Below are 15,689 nucleotides of genomic sequence, written 5' to 3' on the forward strand. Positions count from 1 at the left end.
TTTCACATTGATTAAAATCCTGTCTGGGTGATATTTGGAGGATGCACACTTTCAAAAATTCAACGTGAGCGAGATTAAAAAAGGGTCTTTTTCCTCACTCTCTCATCTGATTAAACGGACGGAGCTTGTGAATATTTCACGTGCCAGCTTCATTATTGAACATGAATCAAACAAAAACAAGAGCTGTATGAATAATGGAGGGGTGTGAGTAATGTGGGCCTGGCTTTTGTATATACAACAGGTGGCCCTCAAAATAAATGGAAAAAATGAAGGGGGATGAGTCATGCTGGAGACCCTTTTCCCTGTGTATATGAGGCGCAGCAGTGCTCTGTGTTCACGTGGCTCACACTTAAAAATTACAGGAATAACACCTCAGCAGATCGATTCAGCTGCATGGGGCAAATGTACTCTAGAATTAGATCTCTGGCCATTGAAAAAAAGAACTTACATTTTTAAATATAATGGACTGTTAAAATGTTTAATTTGCATTTCAAACATTTTAAATGAAAGAAAAAAAAGTAAATTAATAATTGCATGTCCTCGAGTGGCATTTTGTGTATGACTGATTATTTTTGGCATATAACATAAAATTTGTATAATTATTTATAGGACCCACTTTATATTAGGTGTTCTTAACGTCTCGGTTACGTATGTAACCCTCGTTCCCTGAAGAAGGGAACGGAGACGTACGTCGGAACTGAACCGAATAATTAGGATCTGACCTCAATTCGTTGGTTCAGTTCCGACGCATGTCGAACGTGACCGACTGAAAGGGAACTACTATAATCTAACATTTAAATTAATGTTTTTACATTGTACTTACTTCTTTTTTTAAATGACCTGGATGTAATTACATCTGTAATGAATTTCTGTAATTACATTTATAATTACACTGTTGAAACTCGCCTAACCCTACCTCAATCCCACCTCAATATCAGCAAAAGTGTTTTGAAATACAATATGAACACAAAAAGTAAACTGTACTCCTTTTATGATTTAAGTACATAGTAGTTAAGGCCACCTAATTTTAAAGTGGGACCTATTAATGATATTAAACTATTTTGCTGATAAGTAATTAATCATTCAAATCAATCAAATTTCCATTGTGGTTCATCCAATCATATTTAAAGAGGTTCAAAAAGTTACTATTTCCTCCCATTATAAAGCTTGGACAAACCAGGATATTTTTAATATAACTCCAATTGTGTTTGGCTGAAAGAAGAAAGTCATATACACCTGGTTTGAGGGTGAGTAAATTATGGGATAATTTTCATTTTTGGGTGAACTAACTCTTTAAGGTTTGGAACTATTATTCACACTGTAGTTGAAACAAATAACACAAAATCAATACTTTAAAATATAAATAATACATTTGCTTACCTCTACACTGACAAATCAGACAGCCCAACTCATCATGCTGGAAACCCATTGAACAGGTCTTGTCACATGGCAGCTCAGGGCATTTCTTACAACGGCAGGTGTCACAACCATGTTTGTTCTTACTGATAAGAGAACACGAGAACAAGAAAGCTTAAGAGAAAAAAGTAATAAAATAATGCATAAATAATATAGTATACAATAGTGTATAGAATAATAGTATAACAATAATACTTTTGAAAAGAATTTTTATAAATTATTTATGTGTAAATGGTGTAGAAAGTCCAGTCATGTCTTTAGTCTAAGGGGTATTTCACACTAATGTGTTTTTTTGCATTCCATTCCACTCCACTCCTATTTTTCACCGCGCTTGCATCTTTTGTAGCGTCTCGCACATGACACGGCAATCTGTTAAAAAATGCTTCTCGAGACCTTGTGTTTTCTCATTTCACTGCTCACATCTTGCATTTTTCAAAGCAAAAAAACAACAACGAACGTTTCTGGCTAACTTAGATTACCACATTTGTATTTATTGATTGCTGGATCCACACCACTAGGTGTCAGTATTGGTTCAAAATGGCTATCATATTGGCCAGCGCAGCATACATAAATATGATTGAACTCACCATTGAAATAAATCTACAAGACATATGGACTTTATAAAGAGTCACTACACACTCTGAGCACACTTTGTCATTGGCACATCAAAGCTTGGCATTATACACCAGGTGCAAAAGACACGGTCCAATGTCACCGATAACACCAGAACAGAGAGCGAGAAGGAGAGAGAGGAAAGAAAGAGAGAGTCTTTGTTGACCTTACTTGAAGTCCTGTCAGCAGATGGCGCATTAAAGACCACTAACCAAAATGACAAATCAAAATGCTCCCTGATGTCCAGGGCACCATCCTTGGAGAACAAACTCTTCCAAGCGTACTGGTCTGAGCCACAACTGCCCATCTCACACACACACACACATGCTTGTCCCCATCTTTCATCCCTCTATCTGCTCTTATCGGATGAATAATAGAGCTGAGAAGCAGCCATGTGCAGTGCGTATCTGGTTTGGTGATAAGGAACTATCAGGTATGATGTCAGCAATGGGGAATATCAATATTCTTTGTGCAAGAGGAGGAAGTCTGCGCATAGATGCATGCATTATTCAGGCCGCGAGCTTGATCCTCAGCCATAACTTTGAGGGGGCATAAATAGATATCTAAAATTAGAATCTGAGATGCAAGCATTTGCACTTGTGTGCTCATTCATGACTGCAGAATTGAGGGGGAGAAGAGACAAAGATGGGCCAAGGGCCGAAATCTGATAAATAAAGACACCTGAGGGAATCAATCTCAGATTGGAGACTATAGAGGTGCTGCTGCATTATTCTCTGCACTTGTCATAATGGTCTGAAAGGTTTACTTCAGTGATTTAGCATATGGCTTTGTCTCAGTAGAAACCCGGAAGTATATTCGAATGATCGTGCTTTTCCCCCTCCCACTGAGACGAGAGATTTATGTATTTTATTTCTGGAAAAAATCCTCCGATGATGCAAATACCATCATTTTGCGTCATCTGAGGATTTTCTGGCCAGAGGCTAAAGACTGCAGCCAGCAGAAGGAGCTATTTCCGAATGTTTTCTACCAGTCCATGGGGGGTGGGATCGCACTCACAGCGCTTGGCTCGGGCAGCTGTGGAGATTTATGTAAACGGAGCGGCCAGCAAAGCAAAGTGAGTGTTTCAACTTTTCAAATTAATTCCCATGAAAGTTAAGCTTCCAAAAGCATGAACTAAAAACACGTCAGAATGAACACGCGCTGTGAATGTATGCCGCGGCCGCGCTTACCTCAGCTCTAGTGATGTCTCCTGCTGCGTTTGTGCCGTGACTCTCGTTCGGCTCACTCACACGTCATTGAACGGACATGTTCAGTTTTTAATTGTAGCGTCTGTTCTCTAACTGAAATGATTTTATGAAAATGACCACGGTGGCAAAGTGATCCAGTAATTTAGTAGTGGTGGCTTTGGGAGTGACCTCATAGGGCAGTGAAGAAAGTGCATTCTGGGAGATGTCTTTCATTCCCATGAGACAAAAATACATTTTCTGTCTTGTTTTAGTCTAGAAAGCACAAAGCTGCCCTGTGTATCTAAGGGGAATGGGATTGGTTCATGATGCAGCAAATTCAAAAATAATTTATCATTTCTACTAGATTAATGACCCAGTTTAAATACAAAGCTTAACCCTTAAAAGCATGACTGTTTTGCCAAACATTTGTACATATTCGAGTCGTAAGCGACCCGGATCTATATTTAACATGGATAGACCTCTACCTGTCGTGTTGATATATAAAACTCCTGATATTAGAGAAACACTTACAGAAGAATAAAATAAAACCTATTTTGTTCCCTTTTGGAGCTTGGAAGGATTCAGTTTGAGCATATGTTTGATACCATCAACATCTCTCCTCGTCAGAGTTCGTTTACCAGTATATTCAGCATCTGCCTCATATTCGCGATCTCAAGCATATTCTCCAAACTCATTTTCAACATCTTCAAAATCAAAATCAATCAATCACTGATAGCTTCTTGACCACATCCATCATCAAGAGACAGTGACACTAATATTTGATTGTGTTTAGTACTTGCTCTCTGCTGTAAATCACTAAGCCATTTCAAGTTTTGCATATTATAATTATTATTGTTTCGTTTTCTGTCAGAGGTAACTATGAGTGAAACGTCACTTCATCATTGCGTATCAGACATTGCCACCTTGTGGAATAAAGGTGAATTGTGCCCTATTTCTAGCCCAGAAATCTAGACGCACCCTAGCGGCAGCAAATTTAATTTGCCCGCAAGTGTCGTCTCGGAACTCTCAATACCATTCTTAGCTGTGTTCCTCAAAATCTGGACGCCCCAATCACATCGTGTATAGAGTCGGCGGGCGGGGCCATAATGACGACGGCCGAGTTGCGTTTGCGTGCTTCTAGTAAACACAGAAACTGGCGAACGGCGGCGGTCTTTCGAATCAGCTCTGACCGCGACTCTGGAAGACTTGGAGTTAAGCTTTTCTCTGAGAAAAGAACAAAGAGCGGCCCTGAAGTCATTCTTAAAAAGGGAAGATGTGTTCGTAGTTTAGCCGACCGGATACGGCGAATGTTTAATCAGTCAGCGAGCTCTGCTTCACCTTCGTTGCTCTGGTTGGTGTAGCGCTATCCTATCGCGTGCAGAGGGAGTTTGAAAGACAACCGTTTTTCCCGCCCCTTGGATTGAGCCCTGTCTATGAGTTTCCAGACCAAACATCTTGATGTGGGTCTGGCTTGTCAGGCTACCCTATTTCGTCATTATAGATCAATTTATCATTGTGCAAAAAAATATATGTACAATCCTACACACCTCGGGTCGTTAGCGACCCTATACAATTTTGACAAAAAACTAGTGAAAAAACGCATTCAATTATAATTCTATATTTTTTTTCTTGTTATATTGTTTAAAATGGATTGATTGAGGAATACTAAGAAGGTTGATGTCTATCTTAAAAAAATTAATGAGGAGCAGGGTAGTGAATGACGTCTCGAATATTACACCTAATAACAAAAATTATTTCTTTAATTTTTTTGCAACTTTTTAAAAAATAATAATAAACACAATAGAGAGGATGAGATCACAAGGGAGACTCAAGGTGATCTTTTTGAGGAATGTTGCAGTGCAATGTTGCCGTCAATGGGCAACCAGGTGAGACAAAGGGCCCACAACTAATCTAAAGTATCCAGATAGAAATTTGTTGCCCATTCTCGTGGGAAAGTGCCCAAGCATCATCGCTCAAAAAAAGCTGCCCTGTGTATCTAAGGGGAATGGGATTGGTTCATGATGCAGGCCAGATTCAATTTTTTTATTCAATTCCCATCCAAGCACCAGAGTGCAACATGTCAGGAGCATGTGTGCTAACCTCTACATCACAACTCCAACCTGAGATGGGATTTGTTCTGCTGAACAACAACTGTGTTGATATAAAGAACAGGTAATACAAATCAATTGCTAGATAGGTCTGCTCACAGTGAAATCTCATTGATCCCAAACCTCATTCCATATAGACATTTTGCTTTCAAATTCTTGTTGGTCAAAACTTGTTGCGTTGGACCTGGCCTGGGGTGTTTTTCCTGTACAACAGCTTAACTCACTGCTAAACCACCATAGCATGATGCATCATTGGAGAAATGAACCAGATAGTCACAGCTGTTTTCCGAAACTAGTGACTCAAGTGTCATTTGTCGTGATTGGTTCAACAATGTAGAACTTAGGTTTACAAAAGAGGACAGTCATCGGAGTCACCAAGCATTTTGCACACATGCTCTGACACGTCTTTGAGTGGTGGTGCTCATATGGTTTTTTGGAGTTTAAATGCATGCTCGCAACAGTTCCCAATCCCTTTCCTTGTCTTTTTCTTCATATGAATAGAAAGCACTGAAAAAAAACCCCACTGACAATGAGACATCAGTCACTGAAAGAAGTCGCACACACTTTTCTTGCACTTTTCTCTTCTTTCTCATCTCCATTCGTCACAAGGTGTCTCTTTAACCTGCCGACTGCACGGCTCCACAAAAGTTTTTACAAATTGGCTCAGCGATCTGCCTGGGTAATTGGAGCAGTTTTTTGCAGACGTGGAACAGCAGTGTTTATTCGCAGTGGTGTCAAGACATGGTGTTGTGTAGATTAGGTGTTCAGCTTCGCTATCGCAGCTCATCCTTTACGCGCCGCAATCAGAGACGCTGATCTGAGCCGGCCCTAATTAGCTGTCAGCTCTAAACTTGCAGTCGGGCGCAAACAAGCAAAGCATAGCGTAGGGGATCATTTTGTCATTCACAATTTCTCCAGACCGTTTTAGGAACAGTGTGGGATTCGCTTCAGTTTGTGACAACTAATGACTGCTGCCTGAACCTGACAGTTTAAAATGAAAGATAACAATGGTCTGGAATACATTATCTCCACTTCACTAAGGTAATAATACAATTTATATCATTACCTGCAGTGAAGTGTAGACATAGGAAAAAGTATTCGTATACTAGTCCTTAAATCTCAATCTCATGTCCTGTAGTTGAACTTTTAGCGGAATTGCCTTAAAGTGAAAAATAAACGGGACAATCCCCCAAAACCAGTCTGGCTCAAGTACAAGTATTTGTGGTCAAGACAGGAAGAGCTTTATGGTTTTTCATGAAGTTAGCACACATTTGACCGCTTGCTGTACAACTAACAATGAATGTGTAACAGAAATTGCATTTGTTGTTGTGACCCCTGTGCGTCAGATTTTTGTTTTCTTACATGAAGCCGAATGGGCATTCCTTGCCACAGGCCACAGCCTTGCACTTCTTGTGACGTGGGCGACACTGGCAAACATCACAGCCATGAATGTCAGTCTGGAAGCCAAAAGGGCATTTTAGAGTGCAACTGGCAATTAGACCACTGCACAACTCTTCTCCTGAAGGTTAGAAGAAAAACACAGCAGAGACCAATTAATTACAGCTTTAGACATTAATTACACTTCAGTATACATGTTTAAAAGATTGACACGTACATTAGAAAGAAAACTATTTGTACATTAATACAAAAAGAAAAATGCAAATGCCCTGTGTGCACTAAAACACATTACAACATTATAATATAATATAATATAATATAATATAATATAATATAATATAATATAATATAATATAATATAATATAATATAATATAGCTATATATATATACATATAAAGCAACCACCTATCATATTATTTTATATTATAACTTGATTTTGTATATAATAATTATATATAAAATTGGAAAAACAAACAAATTAAATGCTGCAATCTTAAATAATTAAAACATCTTAAAACTCACAACAAAAATGCTTGTGTATTTGCAAATTTAAGAATATATTTACAGTGGTGGCTAAAGGGATTAGAGCACTTGGCATCTTTGAGTAGTCTTTTCGGGCCTGGATTTATTTTCCAAGAGGAAAATGTCCTGAAACATTCTTCTAACTATTGCCGGAACTACCTGTTACAAAAGGAATATGCTAGAACATTGAAAATTATGGACTGGCCCCCACTGAAAATTTGGGGTGAGTTGGAAAATAAACTGGATCTATTGTACATTCAAAGGAGAGCCTTTGGCTTCAGTTGCAGAAGGCATGCCATGGGATAACATTAGTGTTGAAGTTCTTAGAGGAAATATTGAGATTGCCAGAGAGATGTGCTTCTGGAATCACTGCAAACGGTGGCCATGCCAAATATTAAAGTTAAAAGTGGATAAAAACAGTACGACTGACTTCATCTGAGATTTGATAGTCAGAGCAACCACCTGCATGTTTCACGAACATTATTCATGATTAAATAATTAATTAAATGATGTTTTGGAGACAAAAAATGTCAGTATTTATAGATCTGTCAGGTGTTCTAATAATTTTGGCCACCATTGTTTATTCAACAAATCAGTCAATCAAGTATGTCCATACGTTTCACTTTTTCCTAAAAATAATAATAATAATAATAATAATAATAATAATACTATATATATATATATATATATATATATATATATATATATATATATATATATATATATATATATATATATATATATATATATATATATATATATATATATATATATATATTCCATAACAAGGCTTGTGGTCTTACCCTAAATCATTAAAATCATTATTATCTTTTTCCTCTGACATTTGTCAGACTTAGATTCACCCAGTCTATCTTAGCATAAAAAACAATCCTTTAATCCATCTGCCCTTCAGTGTATATCCTCATAAACATCTCTGCTAAAGCCAGTCAGTGTCTGGAGAGAAAACTGCTAAAGACTGCCTGACAGCATCTGTATGGGGTGAGTAAGATGAAGCACATCTCCAGTGACGTCACAGCTCACTTACGTGTCTTGCAGCTGCATGTCCTGCAGCCACTGGAGTCCAGCCGGAAGCCGTACGGGCAGCTCTTGTCCACCAGCGTGCAGTTGTCCAGTGAGCCGCAGGCAGGGGGCGCCATCGTGATGTAGGTAGGCTCTGGAATGCAAAAAAAATTCCCCCAGAGGATATGAGTCACTCTTGACTAAGCCAGATAGTTAAACAGTAAAAATATGAGGATCGTAGGGGCTCAAACAGGACTGCATATGAGTCATGGGAGTCAAACATAATTTTCCAGACTTTCTTTTAGTTTCACTTAAAAGGATATTTCACGCATAAACAAAAATCCTGTCATCATTTATCATCCTGCCTCATCCTCATGTTGGTTTGTGGAACGCAGATGGATTATTATTTTATATAATAAAACCAGTTATTTTAGTACTTTTTATATACTATTACAGTATGTTACATCAATCAGTTCAATTTTCAATTTAATTTCAGCAATTCTGTCTTTTTTATTCATTTTCTATTGCATTTTTATACATTTTAGTACTTCAGATTAAACTTATTTTATTTGAGTTAACATTTTTCACCTTATATTTGTTATTAGCTTATATTTTAGATTTATTTCAATTTTAATGAATCATAAAATATCATTCCTTCTTCCACAACATGTTTTTTTCTTACCCTGATTCACTATGGTAGGCCTTTCATATAATATTTTAGATATAATATTTTTAGACCTGATAGAATGGTTTTCACATCACTAGCCGTGTGAGTCTCATCATATCTGTAAATAGAGAAAAGTTGCTCTGGCTACTTTTATGCATGTTGTGGGAGTGGAATAGGTCAGTTGTCACAAAGAGCGAAAAAAAGTTTGACATGGAGCAGCTAAATATACAACTTGCGGAGAATCAGCCATTTAAAAAAAAAGAAAAGAAGAAAATACGTGACAGAGCTCGTAATAAAACAAGAATCAACATTGTATTGGCTTTTCTGAGATGGCAAGAACAGAGGGATTTGAAATGTTGTAAAAACATTTTTATGACTTGACAGGTGAACAAGGCATTTTATTGAAACAGATAAATTCCCATATAGGTAGCTCTCTAACAGAGCTCAGTGTAAAGCATTATCTACTGCGAGGGGTCATATTCATTTGCACAGTCAGACAGAGACGGAGCAAAACTAAAACTATGGTCTTACATGCAGTTTTGTTTTTTAACTGCTAGAAGGCCAAAAGTTACATTGTGTACATTTAATAATAATAACAATAACAACACTAAAAAAAAAACTATATTTAGTGCGAAAAATCTATTGTAAAACAGCAAATCTTATCTCTGTTTGCTGATAGTGACATCTCATTCTAATAAAAATCCCACATGGTTATAATTGATTAGACTGAATCGGTGATTACATTACTGTTTAATATAAAAGCTTGATGTATATTGATGGCACATAAACAATTTTTCCATTTAGGATATGACACCTCTGACAAGATTCTTTTTGATATCAATCCTTCCGATCGAAAGTTTGATCACATTCTGAAAAAGATGGAAAACAATCCAGTCAGATGGACAGATGTAAAGAAAGAGAGATGATAGATAAAGTTGTAAGGTCTAAAATAGATAAAATCCTTCATGACTACAAATACAGTTGATGGCAGCAGTCCAAAAATGAGCCATCATCACTGGAAATTGACTTTTTCACAGCGCGTCGAGAATCTATAATTCCCCACTCCTGCAAAACCTGAATGCTTGTAGTACATGCTGAAATTACTGACTGAATTGATTGGTTTGTGCCTGTCAAATAGATCATCCAATCAGCTTCTCTCTTGGTTCTTTTCCGATCTTTGTTCTGATCTTGGAACGCAGTGCTGCTTTAGGAAAACAATTTAATGTTTAAGTATAAAAGCAAACATGAGCATGCATTATTTCATTTTTTTCCAACCAACAACAGATGAGCCATCTTAAAGGGACAGTTCTCACAAAAATGTACTTTACACAAAGATTTTGCAGTGTGTGTTCTCAGGCGGCTCTTTGAAAACTGAAATATGTGAAGATGGTTTTGCTGTGTTTTATGCTAATTATTAACTGCAGGCACATGCTTCCTCGTAAAGAATAATCGGGAATCATTAGCATTAGAACGAGGATGAGAACGAATGTATAAGCGTGTGCTACTTGTATGCAATTATTAGTGAAGCAGACCCACTGTGTTTTGTTTATGCTCATTAAGCTGCTCTTTTAAACAGCATGCTGTCTCTGGTGGGCTGACCCTAAACCGCACGGCTGGTGGGAGACACTGTGGCGGAGAGAGACAGACTTTGTCAGAATTTGCAAATGAGTAAAGACACGGAAATCTTTTGATTTGCTTGAACCACACATGGAGAAGAGAAACATGAGCTGACAGTGGCCAAAAAAGAGTGCCGTCATTGTATTAATAATTAGTTACGCAAATATATAAATAAAAAATATATAAGTTATGTAAATACAGTTGTCATGACCTAATTTTTGGGAATCAATTCTGTATTAGAGCTCATCCTTTTTAATGTATGGAAAAGGGAAGTTTGACTAAAGCTGGGTGCACACTGCAATTTTGCCCACGAGTTGGCTGTCTGAGACAAAATTTTGCAAATCCTAAAAGATTCCTCTGATCCTAGGCTAAAATCTGACGTGTTTGATCGTTAGTTTGTCATGTTTACCGGCAGCCGATTAATGACCACTGTGATCAAATTTTACCTCAGACAAAATTCTGGCAGTGTCAGAAGATTTTCCACACAATGCTGCAGTGTGACTTCTCCTACGATGATTGTCAAATATCTCGGTTTTTCAAGACAAACTATGATCAAAATGAGAGCTAGAGATTCCTTTATAGCCACCATTTCAGTCCCGCGTGTAATGCAGCTCACTGTGACCGAACGCGTCATTCATTGATGATATAAAACTCCGGACGCGTTTTCTTGCGTGCGTCAGTTTTTAGCGCGCCTTGACTATTGTACAGTCTGACATTAATGACAACTTAGATCTTACAGTGTGACAGCTTACATCGGGGATCATGTTCGTACAGTCTGACAAGGAACATTCGCACAGTGTGTAGGACCCATACGTTTTTTGATGGTCAACTTGAGACATTCTATTAAATATAAGTAACTTTGCAACTACATGCCAACTAACTCTGAATTATGTATTAGTAGAATATCTGCTTATTATATGCTTTATTTTAATGGTTCCCCAACAGACATTCTATTGACTAAATGTAACTTTGCAACTTCATGTCAATGTATTTATTTTACCAACCCAAACCCTGACACCTAACTCTAACCTAACAGTCAACTAACAGTCAACTAATGCTCATGAGAGTTAGTTGGCATGTAATTGCAAAGTTACTTATAGTTAGTAGAATGTCTAAAGTGGACCATCAAAATAGATACACAAAAAAGTGTATCCCAAGAAACTTCTGCTTTTGTGTTTGATGGAAGAAAGGAGTTTTCATTTCATGGTGAACTATCCCTTTAATACATTCAAAACAGCATTTTTGTGGTCATAACAGTGCCACAAAATCTACAGCAAAATAAATGAGTATGCCAAGAGTTCCCAGAGTTGTGAGTTGTAGTCTGAATTGAATGTGAAGGTATAAAAAGACTCTACTGCCAACACATCTTTCTACTCCGTATATTCAGTAGATACAACCAAAAACAAACATTCAGCATGACTAGTCTAATCTGATTTACCAACAAATGACTCGTAGTCTCGCACAAAAAGACTCACAGACAAACGAGACAAATCCTTTATTGGATAAAATCACTGAATTCATCAAGGTTTATAAGTATAAGTATATAAATTATTCCTAATATGTTGGAGCTTTTATTGAAATTAGACATTCACGTAGAAACAATGCCTCCACAAGCATCCGTAAGAGCTGTTATTGTGATGTTTTGATTATAGGGAGACGTGAAGAGCTATCGTTTGCAAAATATGCCGTATTTTTTTGTCATTCTAGGTGCCATTATTATCATTATCATCAATGGGCTTAGGACATGCAATAGACTCTAAATCAGAGACGACAAATAAGAAACACCATGGCAGGTGTCAATTTAAATGTATGCCGGAAGTATTTTACATTTAAAAAGTATAATAAATAAGTAGCCTATTATAAATAAAATATATTTCAAATATAATTATAACAAATACAAGTATAATAAATATAAGTATTCTTAAAAAAAAACCCAAGTTGAAATAATGCAAATTGATGACTTTAAGAAATGCATAGACTATTGCTTAAAGGTGCACTATGTAGTATTTTTGCAGTAAAATATTCAAAAACCACTGGGACAGGGTTATATATTTTGTTTAGTTGAGTTCGTTACAATATCCCAAATGTTTCCAACTATTTGTAAATTGTGAGAAAATTATTCTATTATGCTATTTTAACCAAGGAGTTGGAATGTCTGAGGTAGTTGCCTGTCAATTGGGTCATACCTGCGTTATCCTCGGTTTCTCGGTTTGATTTTGCAGAAGCGCTTTACTCTTAGCAGTATGAACAAGTTTCACAGAAGCCAGTGAGCGAATGCACAGACTAATGACATAACATATTTTCAAACACACTTAAATGTAACTAATATGATAAACAGAGCTGCGTTATCTCATACTCATGACCGGAAAAGCGGAAATGTCCCGTCATAATAAAAGTCCCGTTGCTCACGAGGCGTGTGTTTGTGAAAACCACATGTCCCAAGATTCTGAGCTCAAACTTATGGCATCATCATACCACGCCTTTGTTTTGAATAGGTGCCCTCTAGCAGACGCAAAAATTACATATTGCAGCTTTAACAACCTCAGATAGTTACTGTAGGTTGCTTACTGTAGGTCTGTCTTTAACAGTTTATAAGTTTTCATTAAAATATTATTTCCCTATTGAAAAAATGAAACACTATGGGCCAGATTTACTAACAGTTGCAGCACAAACCCTCTTGGTGTTAAAAAAAAACTACTGTCAGGATTTACTAAAGACATGCAGTGATAAATTAGGGGTAATGTTTGTTGCTGACCTTGTTATATATGCTTTTGTAGGAGTTTCCCTTTCAGGTGCAAAATTTATGGGAGGAGAGTATTTAAATGAATCATGCAAGGTGATTTACAAAGCTTTGCGCTCATCAGTTTACTGGTGTTTTGTGCCAATATTTACCGCCCAAAAAATAGTGTCTTAAACCAGACGCTAACTGGTAAATTACGCTGGTCATTATGGAAATGATCCGTCTGCTACTGTGTGTTTTATTTGTGTGTTGTCAGTAGTTCACATGCAGAACTGTCCACTGTCCACACCCTGTTTAGTAAATCTAGAAAAGAAATGAGTTCAGGTTTTTGGCTTTTCATTTAATTTTTTTTTTTTGATTTAGTTTAGCTAGTTTTGTATCAAATATAATGTGATTTTCGGTGATCGATATCTGGCAGCAATTGCATTTTTTTCTGCACGGGTGAACGATTCGCAGACAGCTTTCCCTTAGCATGAAATCCCCCATAAGCCAGCAAACCAATGAGAACGCGGAACAATGATGATGATACATAACAACAGTTTGGTAAATAAATAATAAAATTATAAAAGTATACATATGTACATGTATGCTTTACCTCAGACAAGGACGACATTTTTATTGAACTTTTATTTAACCAGGAAAACTCCCATTGAGTTACAATAACTCTTCTCCCAATGAGACCTGGCCAAGACTGGCGGCCAAAAGTTTCAAGAAAATAAATATACATAAAAAACATGAATTGAATTAAATGTGGCTACTTTCCTCTCCTATACTGAGCTGCCAGCTATTTGATTCCGCCCAGCAACTCAGTCTGGAAACCTGTGCATTAATTTATTTAGCTTCTGTTACACTTTTGCGGGAACCAATCACAGACTGGCTTATCCACCTGTTGTGCTATTGGTGGGTTTAACACGATGGCGGATAGAGAAACGATGGCTCGTTGACTGTTGATCACGCCTCTTGTGGTCTGATTGGTTAAAGGAATATCCAATTGCATACAGAGTCATTCGAATAATGCTCGTTGATCACGCCTCTTGTGCAGTAGAAAATACAGAACAGACTTCCCAGACCAATGTTCAATTTTAAATTGAGCTTAGTCTGGTGATAGCCAGACAGTTCCTCTCCCCAATCTGTCTCAAATGTAATGACATACTATTATTCAATTAAAAAATAAGATCTCAGTGATAAATAGAAACCTGAGGCATAAAAAAAAACACCATTTCATTAACACTACTGTAACAATTGAAGCCATGTCAGTATTAGTGCCTCATTTTGTTTCTTCCTGTGTGGCCACAGATCATGCTCATATTCAAAGACTGCTAGAAATAAACAAGTGAATTGTAATGAAGGCACATATTTAATATGTAATAATACCAGTGCAAAATGCTCCTGGCTGTGGGTTTTGCTTCAAAACATGATGTGCGATCTTTGGGGGTTGAACCCAACCTGACAGCTTTCATTTGCTTAATTACACACGCTGCGTCTGGTACAATAACTTGCTTCTGACAGGGAGAGGGTGTCACCTTGAGGAAATGAGGTCTTCTAACAAATAATAATTAGGAAATAAAAATGCACAGAGTGCAGGGCAGCTGGCAAATGAGCTAAATTAAGCTGTCCTGGGACCAGGGGGATAGAGTCAGGGCTGTGTCCAACAGGGCCCAGAGGACAGTGGCAGGACTGAGGCGGGACACGGACACACACCAGCAGCGGTAGGATGGTTTCAGTGCCAAAAGACACAACTGTAGTGGGTACATCTGTTCGCAAAAGCGGACAAACACACAAGTGCTTGTGCACCAGATATGAGATGTGTGTCATCTGAAGGTTTTAAATACAGTAGTAACACTTATGTTTAAGGCCCAATTATCTCTATTAACTAGTTTCTTATTAACATGCATATTCATAGGATATTGGCTGTTTATTAGTACCTATAAAGCACAAATGAATAAACTTAGCAACTACTAAATATTGATAAGTAGTAATTATGAGTGTATTGAGGCAAATTTCATAGTACATAGTGAGAATTGGGCCCTAATTTAAAGTGTGACTGATATTTTTTAACTTTCACTACAGGTTAAGGAATACGGACTTGACTCCTGTTGCATGTTCATACAGTTAGTACAATATGCTACTGTCAGTTGTTGTTTCAATGGGACATTTTGACACTCACACCTGTAGGTAAATTTGTGGTTACACTTAATCTCAATGATCCACTTTAGACATTCTAGTAACTTTGAAAGTACATGTCAACTAGCAATCATTACTGTATTAGTAGACTGTCTACTTTTTTTTTTGATGGTCCTCCAACAGACATTTTATTGACTAAAATAATTTTGCAAATACATGTCAATTTATTCTTTTAACACAAACCCTAACATCTAATCCTGACCTAACAGGCAACTAA

General features: G+C 37.2%; 1 protein-coding gene across 1 annotated transcript in view; it reads right to left on the reverse strand.

Annotated features, from left to right (window-relative positions):
* Positions 1 to 15,689, reverse strand: part of crim1 (cysteine rich transmembrane BMP regulator 1 (chordin-like)) — a 153,902-nt gene that overhangs the window by 13,993 nt on the left and 124,220 nt on the right. Inside the window, exons 8-10 of the mRNA XM_067455424.1 lie at positions 8,290 to 8,418; positions 6,686 to 6,842; positions 1,381 to 1,502 (exon numbers count right to left, since the gene is read on the reverse strand). Of these exons, the coding sequence (XP_067311525.1) occupies positions 1,381 to 1,502; positions 6,686 to 6,842; positions 8,290 to 8,418 (408 nt within the window). The remainder of the gene's footprint in view (positions 1 to 1,380; positions 1,503 to 6,685; positions 6,843 to 8,289; positions 8,419 to 15,689) is intronic.

Source organism: Pseudorasbora parva, chromosome 10 (genome assembly GCF_024679245.1).
Source record: "Pseudorasbora parva isolate DD20220531a chromosome 10, ASM2467924v1, whole genome shotgun sequence".
Lineage (NCBI taxonomy): Eukaryota > Metazoa > Chordata > Actinopteri > Cypriniformes > Gobionidae > Pseudorasbora > Pseudorasbora parva.